The sequence below is a fragment of the Trifolium pratense genome, linkage group LG1 (genome assembly GCF_020283565.1).
Source record: "Trifolium pratense cultivar HEN17-A07 linkage group LG1, ARS_RC_1.1, whole genome shotgun sequence".
NCBI lineage: Eukaryota > Viridiplantae > Streptophyta > Magnoliopsida > Fabales > Fabaceae > Trifolium > Trifolium pratense.
The window spans coordinates 5,476,877-5,488,729 of record NC_060059.1 but is presented as its reverse complement, the minus strand read 5'-3'; the positions used below and the strand labels follow the sequence as shown (position 1 = coordinate 5,488,729).

General features: G+C 39.0%; 1 protein-coding gene across 2 annotated transcripts; it reads right to left on the bottom strand.

The window, feature by feature from the left end:
• Nucleotides 1-169: 169 nt before the first annotated feature.
• LOC123914269 (protein TIFY 4B-like) lies at nucleotides 170-6,936 on the bottom strand. Of its 2 annotated transcripts, none has more exons than XM_045965364.1 (9): nucleotides 6,586-6,936; nucleotides 6,150-6,304; nucleotides 5,931-6,076; nucleotides 4,463-4,550; nucleotides 4,212-4,371; nucleotides 3,519-3,578; nucleotides 1,801-1,864; nucleotides 1,482-1,690; nucleotides 170-619 (listed from the first exon to the last, which is right to left on the bottom strand). In XM_045965364.1, exons 1-9 carry the CDS (start codon nucleotides 6,707-6,709, stop codon nucleotides 603-605), a joined length of 1,023 nt encoding a protein of 340 aa, XP_045821320.1. In that variant the 5' UTR covers nucleotides 6,710-6,936; the 3' UTR covers nucleotides 170-602. The 2 variants fall into 2 exon arrangements, with proteins under 2 accessions (XP_045821320.1, XP_045821328.1); XM_045965372.1 differs by having other exon boundaries at nucleotides 1,801-1,858; nucleotides 6,586-6,895.
• Nucleotides 6,937-11,853: the final 4,917 nt, after the last annotated feature.

Genomic DNA, 11,853 nt, shown 5'->3' with positions numbered 1-11,853 from the left:
AAGTTTCAAGTCCCAAAACCTGCACTTTGTAGATGAGTTTACCTAACTATAGCTACCACTCATAACCTGAACTGATGATCTGATCCCACAAGCACAGCTACATCATATGAGAATTCTTCTTACTTTATAGAGTGTACTACATAGATGAAAAATAAATGCAGCAACAAAGTAGTAATAAAAACAAGAGAAAACAGTCCAGTTTAGGTTGCACAAAAGCTATTAACAATTAACAAGAGGCAGCGGCATGATGAATTTACAATACATATCACATTCATGGGAAAATGGCTGCTCCTGACGCTAAATTTACTAACTCAGAAAACCTCAAGTTACGGAAACAAGAAATTCCCGAACGATGAAATGAAACTACAAGATTGTTATTACAAAATTGATCAGGTCAGCGCGACACTAGACTATCCTAAACATAATAAATTTTCCCAGCAGTTAAAGCTACTAAAAATTGACCACTCTATTCTAGGCCCAATGTTTTTTTTATAGGTTCCCAGAAGCTATATGGTATTTTCTCTTCAGTCATACATCCATGGCTTGGCTCTCTTCAATCATCTACGAGTTCCAAATCTGCACAATCTATCTAGTCTTGAGTTTTAGCATTCTTGAACATCTGTCAAGACAACGAGATTACATAAACACATGACATAAAACATTGAACAATAATTTGGTAATCTAGCATTAAGGCTGGTGCTTCATCAATTATTGGTTTCCTTGAGTACTAAATCAACATCACAATATTATCCTTTGTAAACTTATAACCAGTTAAAACAGTAAAAATCTGCAAGTTAAATATGAGCACTGCAAACTAAGATCCTCCTTTGATGCTTGTCATATAAGTAGAGATCTTTTCAATTTCTTAAACAAATGGAGAACTTCACAACTATGGTTTTGGGTTATAATAACCTAGTTATGTCATCAATTATGGAAATGAGTACCTTTATATTTACTAGCAGAGAGATGGCACTAACGTGTCCGTCTGTCATCATTTTTATTGTGTTTAGTATGTTTAATTTATCGCATTTGATGTCTAATATTCGTTTTTACTTTAAAGTATTAATAGAAAAACAAATATTATTTGTTTGGAAATGATATTGTTTGCTCATCCTTGTTGATTTGACTTGATAGGGAAAAACAAATGTGAAAATAAAAGCAACATATTTTAGTTTTACGGTCGAAATGGAACTGCTACCGAAACCAATGAATATTATGCGCAAATTTTCAATTGCTTCCTGCATTTGTTTGTTAATTGTATCTGATAATAATAAGAGTAAAATTGGAAGAAAAAAATCAAGTCATACCAAAATCCTGTATTGTCTTTATATATAGGACAACTGCTTTATTTATTATTTACGAAGACCCTCTGATTAATATACTTTGAGAAGTTTATTGTTTCTTTCTTGTTAGCAAAAAAATAAACGTTATTAATTTGTTAAATTAACAGTTGAAGAAAAGATTGTGAGTTTGTGACAGACCTTTATCATTCAAATCAATGGGAAGGGTAACTTTTGGCTGGTTTTCAGCTGAGCCACCGGAAACTAGAGGCAGTCTAGGCTGTGGTGGAGAGTCAGTGCTACTACGACTTGAATTACCATTTGAGGCATGGAGCTTCGCTGGAAGGTTCAAATACATCTCAAAGTTAGATGAAGTTATGCCAGTCAGTTTGTTGCCCTTGGATCTTCCCCTAAAACGGCAGAGTAATAAAATAATTCAGTGTGTATTCATTAAAACTAAAAAAGTGGTAACACAGTAATTGATGTCAATAAACAGATGACAGTTTAGTACTGCAGATACCTGTCCTTTCGCTTTTCACGATATCGCTGCAGCGACACTAATCTGCTTGCCTGACCCTCTACATCTTTTATAAAACAAATAAATATTACTGATGCTTGGGTTCTCATAATTTGAGGTAATGTAAGCTTGATACAAGCTTTAAGTTTAAAAAGATAATTATTCTCTGTAGCTCTTAGAAATTCTTGTAGCTTACGTTCAATATCATGCTACCATGTGAGTGCATCGACATGTGTAATGCTATCAATTTAATACATCAAAAGGCTTCCTCTTATACACTCCTACTGCAGTACATTATAGTAAGACCAAAAATATTTCTTCATATTGCATTGCTTTCAGAATTACAAAGAACAAGTACTTTTACCCAGGTAATATACGGAATGGGTGCACATGGTGCCCAAATACATAAATGGCTAGCAATCCCTCTCAGGTGAAAATAGACAGTATGAGTACTGGTATTCACACATATTTTGTACATGCATGGGATCTTTTGAGGGGGAAAAACTACTGTGACTGCTGAGTGCTGAATCCAGTACTAACAAATGATCAATTTATAATTACATTTACATATATTGTAGCAGGCGAAAATCTACAAATACTCTAATGGTAGCATTTTTTTGTACAACTAATAGTAGTGATTTTACTGAAGAATGCATGATTGTTAAAAAAGGCAAGAAGCTCATGCATTCCAAAGTGGGGCTGACATCCAAAACTAAAATAGAAAAATAGCAGTAACTTTATAACCCAAGGATAATAATAACAATAAAAACAAAAGCTTCTTCCACTAGATAGGATAGGCTACAGGGACCAAATGGTGTGTGTTGTTCTATCAATGACAAATCTTACGTCAAGTAGGTCACTTGGGAGGTGGCATTTAACATGGGACACTTTTAAAGTTCCCATGATGGACCGGTCTATATATTATACAATTAGATCAAACAGAAACACAGATCTTATTGTAGTCCCTCCATACTATATTTTTTTTACACTATCTTCAACCTTTCCTCCAACTATTATCTCTTCCAAATTCAGTTTTTAGACTCTGTTAGAGCTAATTGATGCTGCTGCTTTGCTCGCCTGAAGATTTAGAAAGTTAGCTATAAATTACTTCTTGCTTATTTGCATTAAGTTTATGAATTTCCCTTATCTTCCTTTTGTCTCCATCCAACAAGACTGAACAACCCCATTTTAACGGGAGGAACCGCAACAAAAAACAGCATAACTAACCAACTATGTTTGAAACATGTCTTATTTTAACATTAACCTAGATCATTCACTTTTCAATTTTGACTCCAAATAAAGATTAGCTTATATGAGATTATAAAAAAGATCCAACAAGAAAAAAATTCAGCATCGATTAGCTTGATGAGAGTCTAAGAACTGAATTTGGAAGGGATAATGGTTGGAAGAAAGGTTGAAGATAGTGTAAAAAAATAGTGTTGAGTGACTAAAATAAAATATGTGTTCCTATTTGATCTAATGCTAAAATATAGATTGGTCCACCATGGGAAACTTTAATAGTGTCCCATGTTAAATGCCACCCACTTGGGATGCCAAGGAAAAACTAGCCAAATCAAAAGAAATTCGATAAAGGAAACTCCAAATTCAGCAAGTATCTATCAATAACTTTCTACTTGAAAGTATCTGTAAATCTGCCAAAAGAGACACAAGATAAAGTTCTAGAGCAGACTGCAAAAATTTAAACACTTAATTGTCCCTACCAGCATCACGAGCTACGATCCCTTTCTCCCTGTATTGCAGAGGATATTCCACCATCTTATCTGTAAAATCAAATTGGTAACACCAATTATGAAATTAAACAACTTCAGTTCCTGACTAATGAATGCTGCTGCCATGATTTTAAACAAGTAAAAAATGTCGAGCTTGTTCATCTTCTAGATGCACGGACTCAATAAATTGAACTCAAAAATCTCACTTCCTAACTTATCAATGTTATCATGATTTTAAACAAGTCGCTGATGTTGAGCTTGTTCAACTTCTAGACATAATAAAAAAATAGTTTTAATTCAAAAAATCAGTATTCAGAGTAAATGTGGTCATAACAATGTCTGCACGTCCAATGATTTTTGCACTTGCACAGAAAAGGATCGATTAATAGTATCAAAAACTGATAGAACATAGCATGCAAAATAGTATGATAAAAAAACAACTATTAGCTTGAACCCATTTGTGAAAAAAGAAAGATAGGCAACTTAGTGATATATCACTTGTCGAGTAATAAATTGTATGGTATGTAAGCCACAAAAAAGGCTATAATAATTTCTGCAAGTTCTTTCATAAACACAAACAAATTCTTTGAAGTTCCAGAAAATTATGCAATATGCATTGAAAAAAGTGATTGCTTTCCACATTAGAGTACTAGGTTTGAAAGCAAAATTAAGCAATTTTTCTACCTGTTTGAGCAACCTGAAGGATTGCTGTGTCATTGGGAAAGAGGACATCCTTATCAATCGGTATGTTGCAAGGAGAAGCCCAAACTGCTGCATTTTTATTTAAAAGATTATCCTGAGGAAACGAGGATGGACATGCAGCAAGCTGCATGATTGATTGTGCCTGCAAATAAAAATAATGTTACATTAATGGAAGGTGAAATTTTATTGATGTATGGTAAGATATTCATGCAAGAGGACACATATTTAGCTACCTTATCCGGTGAGACTCCATCATAGACATTCACTTTACCACAGTAGAAAATTGTCATTTGCCCAAATGACCCACTAGCTGCGCACCCCCTGTGCTCACATCAAATATACAACCAATGTTAAGAACTTGAATGGATAATAGATAATAACAAACATTAGTCTGCCTTCAGTTATATTTTACACAAATTTATTGAATTTAAATTATTTGGCGTTTTAAGCAACTAAATCACTTTTTTCGTATGGAAAGCAGCTATAAATTGAAAGTTCTGCACACTTAACCACTACCACAGACTCCTACCGACAAAGAATGGCATAAGTTCAGTTTTTAGTTTAAGGGAATAATAGATGTTTTAATAAATATAGAATAGAACAGCTAATTACAGCACTAATGCGGCTCTTTTTTCAGGTAGATATGATTACTACCTATAGGAACTGAAAGAAACATTTCCTTCAGATTCCAAATAAGCAAAAGTTACAGTTTACTACCATATTCATTGCTGGAGTCAGGAGCAATTGGTTATTCAGCGTTCAAACGAGTATAGATGCTAAAAAAACAAGCTTTGGCATAAGAACAATACAAACACATACTATAGTTTTTCATCTAACTTGTTCTTAGCCCTTTAATATTCAAAATGATCACGCTTAATCTAAATGAAAAAATGTAAATTAAGCAGCACGAGATTGTCAGTACTTTGATGGCACTAAAACCTAACCATGACATTGTACAAGTTCCACCATGAAAAGAAAACTGAAAACAACAATTAAATGAGACAGTAAAAAATAATGCAAAAGCAACACAACAAATTCAGAATAACAATGATATTAAAGTTATAGGGATCTAGATATTTGACAATGACAGGAAGAAAGAACCCACAGAATACATCCCAGTAACAAAGAAAAAGTCAAACTGACCCTAAACATTTTCCACCATTCCATCTAAATAATATACTAGTATCTCAAAAATATAACATATATGTCCATAAACTGCAGGCATACACAATCTGACCCTATAATAAACTTTCACAACCAATCCACTAAAATAATTCACCTTCCCTATCAGCACACATTCATTATATGCCAAAAATTTACTTTCTTATTATACTCTCCCACTTCACATAAAGCTGTTAAACAATGTGCCAATTTTCCAAACTAAAGCCAAAACCAAAATTTAATGTTTCAACCAACCAAATTCTATGAAACACAAACACTCCTCGGATTAGGTATGTCTCATTGTCAACACTAACATGGCACCGACACGTGATTAAATTGAATTATGTAATTTTTTCAAATTATTATCAGTGTCGATTCGTTGTGTCTATACTACATAGGCCAACTTACTTTTATACTATCATCAACTTATCTAATATGCACATTTCACTCTCACTTAACTTCAACCAAGCAACATTAAGAACTGAGAAACAAAAAGTTACCAACACAAAGAAAAAACATGAGTGAAAATTAAGAACACACCCGGAGAGTTTAACAACATTGGCATCATTCGTTTCAGTAGCTTTTTCCGCAGCAGTTGAAGTGGTGGATTTCTTAAGATCCTCCACAGCATGAAAACCGGTATCATCGGGATCGGCACCCTTCGCCGGAGCTTCATTCAAATTCCTCTACATTCATCAAGTAACAACAATTAAACTTAGAAACCAAACAAACAAGAGAGAGAAAGTTTCAGAGACTGACCTGAGGAGGTTGAGGGTGGTGGTGATGATGGTGGTGAATGGCGGAGGAGACGCCGACGGGAGCAGGGAGATCATCGGCGGTAGGTTCTAGAAGTGCTTTGAGAGAAATGACTTGCTGGATCGCCTGAGATTTGTTCCAGGAAGGCCTGCGCATCCCTGTACGAACACGTGTCTTCTTCTTCACTCATTTTTTTTATTTTATTTAGAAAATAAATAAAAAATCCGCATCCCGATTATTAATAATTAAATTAATATTAAATTAAATTAAATATAGAAAGAAAGAAGAAGCATTGGGTAGAAAAATTAAATGAAGGTGTTCTCAGATACCGGAAATCATGGAGTAGGAAAGGATAAAATCGGAAGAAAATAATTAATAATTTATTATTTTTGTTGTGAGAGAGAGGAAAAAAAAAATTTGAGAGAAAGAAGAGGAGGACCTTTATCTTTGAGGAATCTGCGACAGTCTTCACGAGTGAGTTGAGAAATGTCATCTTCGGTGAGCTGGTTAAGGGGTTTGTCGAGGATGGATCGGACGGAGGTGAGGGTGGTTCCGCCGTTCATGGATTCCGATTCCGGTAAGGAAGGGTAAATGGGACCATGTACTACAATTTATGAGATGGAGATAGAGAAAGAGAGAGTAGTGGCGAGTGTTTAAGTGAGAGAGAGAGAGGGGTTGAAGTGAAGGACTCAACTCAACTGAAGGGAGGGTGTGTGTGTGAGTACTGTTTGCAGTAGGGTCTTTGGGGGGAAACAAATGGGAAGGGTAGGGAGTGCTTTTTTTAGGACTTGTGATCAACCCTAAGCTGCCACGTACGCTTTTCTCTTCATTATTAGTCTCTAATCTCTTTTTTTATTATTATATATTATATTATTATTATTACCTCGGGAGTTTGAATCACTTTGTAATTATTTTAATTTAATCGTCTTTAGAAGTTTTTGTTCTTGGGTTAAAAATTGATGAATCTGAAGAATTTTCTAACCACTATACTACTTGACAACAAGAAAATTATTGGATCTGAAAAAATCTTAAATTTAAAAAATACTATAAAAAAGTCTTTACAAAATTTTTAAAAAAATTAAAATGAGAAAAATGAATATGAATTTTTAAAATTTCAAAAGATAAAGACAAAACACAAAAGTAACGAATATTTTGACTTATAAGTTAAATTTATTATTATTATTTTTTAATAATTTTTTATAATGTTCTAAAATTGTGCAAAATAACTTTGTAGGACCAAAACATCTAACTTTTTTTACAAGAACAAAAAAAAAACAAAATTTGTTAATTGTATAGGGATCAAAAATATATTTAACTCTAAAAAATATTATTTTGATAAATGATCGTTTTTATGTTTAGGATCGAAATTCAAATACCAACTTTTTTTAGTTTGCCTCAGATTTTTTTGAGATAATAATTGTATGTGATGTTGTTGAGTATTGCAAAACTACTAATCAACGCAACGCGATACAATATGTCTCATACAATATGATCGTGTTGATCAGAATGATGCGACTTCGCCGGCGTTTGCGGTGGTTGAGAGCGTTTGAGACCCCTGTTGGAGCGGAGGGGGGTTGTGTACCTGCAGGCACTCCGACGCTCAAGTCAGTATGTGTGTAAGGTTTTCTTAGCTATAAAATGCGTACCTTGCAAATGAAGTGGAGATGCATATATATAGCCCCCAGCGCTGGGCTAAGGCCCTTGATGGCATTAATGGCCATCAAGTGGCTGCCGGAAAACGGCTAAGGAGCCATAATGTGCAGTTAATGCTCATCATTCCGGTTTACGGCCGTTACAATACGCAAGGGTATCTGACCGTTAGGACATGTTCGGATGGTATGTGTGTCCGACACCCACTGATGCTCGAGCTCGACGCTCGGCCCAGAACAGGAGCCCCCCAAGTCGTTATGCTCGTAGACGAGGGTAATGACTTGAAGCTTTATCGATTCATCTCGATTTACCGAACACAACAGATCCGAGTTGGGCAGCTGAATTTTCGCAGTGTCCCTGTGGTCAAAGTCAAGCTTTGGAAAGGGAAAATCGTTTATTCCAAGTGGTCAATCCTAGGTTTCTGCAGCCGCCTCTCGCATTTATGGGATGTCAGGTGTGGTGACTGGTCCTTTGGGCGGCAAGTTTTGCTATAAATACTTGCTTATCCTTTGGCTTCCCATATCGTGAGTTTGAAGGCTTGCGATGGATAATAGGGATTCCAAGAAGGTTGTTGCTGATGGCTCTGAGTCTCGAAGAGGAAAAAAGAGAGTGGAGGTTCCTAAACCTGCGCCGGCTCGTTCTCAAAAGGGGAAAGAAGCTAAGGTGATGTTCCCTTCCTCGGATACTTCTGATACCTCAAGTTCCGATGAATCGGCGGACTTCATTGGGGCAATCGAGGAGTTCCTGAGGGCTCGTCAATCTCCCCACCTCTATCCTCCTGGCCCTGCCTCTGGCGAAGGAGGGTCCCAGGTTGGGAAGGAGGCTAAGATATGGCCAGAGGAGGTGCTGTGGACTGATTCGGATTCCGCAATTAGCTCAGGTTCCGAGCACGAGGATTAGGTGCTCGGTTCCCCTTGTAATCTTCTTCCCTTTGTAATGGACTATCATTAATAAAATAATTCTCCTTTGAATTTTCCGAGTATAATTTATTTGCACTCATGCTCTATGTATGTCTTTGATTTAATAATGTCGTGGACCTTCCGAATGACTCCGAGCGGACTTTTCGATCGAAAAACCGTACTCCTTTTTCGAGCATGTTTTCGACTTTACGAATTTGTCGATGTAGCGCGGTGTTTTTATTCGGTGGTTGCGGCCTTCCCCGGATTTTCAGCAAAGAAATACGGGGAATGGATTCCGAGGATCTTGCGTTTCCTTTTTCGGTTGCGATTTTCTCGGGATGTGGTGTCTTGGATTCTGCGAGATTTGCGCGAGCAGACGGATGTGACTTGAAAGGACGAGTCGCTTCGTTTCCTCTCGCCACGTGTAAAGACTATTAAATAGTACTTGAGTGGCTATTAACTGAGATTTGAATCTCGAGGTCGTCTTGACCCGTTGGATTTTCGCGCCTTTTCGTTCCCCCTGAGATCAAATCTGAGCCACTTGATCGTGATTGATCCGGACCGTTGGATCGATCCTGTGGTTCAGATGGAAGCGGCGCGGGTTTTCCTGTACGGACGCGTTGGCCTATATATAGGAGGGAGATTTTTTCGTTTGAAACTTTACAGTTCCTTACTCACTTTCTCCATCATTTGGCCTTTCCGTTTCAAGCTTCCTTTGGTGGTTTTGCTCCTCTTCCGTTCTTCTACTACAAACTCCTTACTCCTATCTTCATTTAATCAACAAGTAAGTGTTTTATCCCTTTTAATCTTTGAAGATTTTGCTTTGGATTTTACTTTGATTATGTAGTTAGTTGCGCGGTAGGGGTTTGTAGTTTTGTCTCCTGTGTAGTTTGGGTAGTCCCTTTGAAGGTTGTAGGTGGTGATTAACACCCTTTTCCCCCCAAAATAGGGGTTTTTCGCGGTTTTCAGGCGAGAAATCGCCGTTTTTACCAACTGACGGTTGGGTTTTGGCTTAGAACAGTGTCGAGCACCACATGCGTTTCGTGCTCGGTTATTTTATGAACTTAGCGCCCGGAGAGAGTATTTTATCCCTTTCAGTTTTCGCGTAGTCTTTTGTTGAGATCCTCGCCCTTTCACTTGATTTGGCGGTGGAAGGGTGGATTTGAATGTCGAATTCATTTTTCCTTCCTCTGCTTTTTCAGGTTTTCTTTTAGATGGCTGAAGGATCTCAAAGTCAAGTCTCGTTCATAGATCAACAGCCGTCCTCGTCAATTCGTGTCCGAGCCGACCTTTCATGGGTGGCGGACGAACCTCGAGAGACAGAGTCGATCTATCAGAATTGCGAGAGTGACATCCCAGAGACGATGTGCACGGATATACAGACTCCTCCTACTGAAGATTTTGAGGTGCGGATTCCTACTGCTCGTCATAGGATCTGCAGTAATTGGGCTTGGGGGACGATTCCCATATACGAGATTGCCTTTAAGCACCTGGGAATTCGGCTGCCCTTCACAGATCTGGAGGTGTCCATCTTTCGTCATCTTCGCTTGGCCCCTTCGCAACTTCATCCAAACTCGTTGGCCTTTATCAAGGCTTTCGAAAAGACTGCTGAGTATTTGGGTTTGGGCCCCACCTTGCCTTTATTCTTTTACCATTTTGGCCTTCAACGGAGCTGCCCCCGGGGGGAACAGGCGAAAGGGAAGCTCGCTAAAGGAGCCCCGGTACCGGACACCAAACATGGATGGGTTTCTTTGAGGCAACGGAAACGCCTCTTTGATATGTTCGACGAGTCGGTACGGGGTTTCAAGTCTGTTTTCTATGGGGTTAGGCCCATAACGACGAAAGGTTGGAACAATTTCGTTCGTAGGGGGCATCGAATTGATGAGCTTGGACAGGAAGTGTTTGATGAGCAAGGTCTCCCTATAGAGGAGGATTTTGCTAGATTCCCGTTCTATTGGCGCAGGGATCATTATTCCATGTCGACCAAAGAATTTGTGTTTACGCTGGGAGCGTTATCAGCTGAGGAGAGAGCTGATTATAAAAAATTATTAGAGTTTGTGGAGGGCTTGCCTCCTTTCCTTCTGAGTGACTCGAGTGGCGAGCCTTTGTTTGGGGAAGATGGTCGAAGGTTGACCTGCCCGAAGGTGATCGCTACGAAAGAGTTGCTCGCCTGTGATACCTCGGAAGAATTGACTGCTTTTTGGAGTATGCTCGCAGCTTTCTTTTATTTACTTTTTTACCAACTGTTTTTGCTTCTTTTATTTGCTCGCCTTCTGTTTTGCTAACTGTTGCTCTGGTTTGTGTAGGTACAATGACCAGTGGATCTGCTGCTCTCCGCAAAGCTCGTGCTGCTAAGAACAAGAGGGAGGCGAGCAGTGCTGCTACAACTTCTTCTGCCCCTCAGTCTCCCACAGCCTCAAACCTGGATCGCTCGAAGAGGATACGACTGGAGGAGGAGACCTCTTCTCGTCAGGGGCACGAGGTAGTGGATCTTTCTGGTCAGGATGATCCTCCTCGCCCCGGTCCTCATAGGTTGTCTGCTGGTGTTCCTGCCGATGATTTCGTCCTTCCTCCACTTTATGCTCATGAGAAACTGTTGACCGGGGAGACCAAAGTGAAGATTGATCTGACAGATGAGGCCATCCTCTCGGATATGGGTCCTGAGGGTCTCCGGACTGAAATAGCCGCCCAGTCCATGGCTCTGCTCAAATTAGTCGAGGTAGCGACTTTTTTGAATGGCCGGGAATGCAAGTATCTGGAGGAAAGGGATGAAGCTCGCAAGGAGTTGCCTTTGCTGCAGCGGAAGTTGGCAGAATCCGAGGCCTCCTGCATGGTGTTCAGGGAGGAGCGTAAGACCCTCTCGGCCAATCTCAAGGAAGCGGAGGATAGGCTCAAGACGGTGTCCGAGGAGAGGGATAGTGCCGTGCAGAAGGTTGATGAGCAGAAGGGTTTGATTGGCGAGCTGGAAGGGAAATTGGAGAGGCTCCAAGTCACCGGGGTTGTTGAAGATCGGGAGAAGGAGCTCGATCCTCAAGGGGAGTATGCTTCCTCCTCTCGTGCTGATCTGATCGCCAAGATCCAGGAGCTTGAGTCCAACATGGTGGCTGCTGCGGCCTTTAGTTTTAACAACGCGGTGGCTCAGCTCAGGATTCTCAACC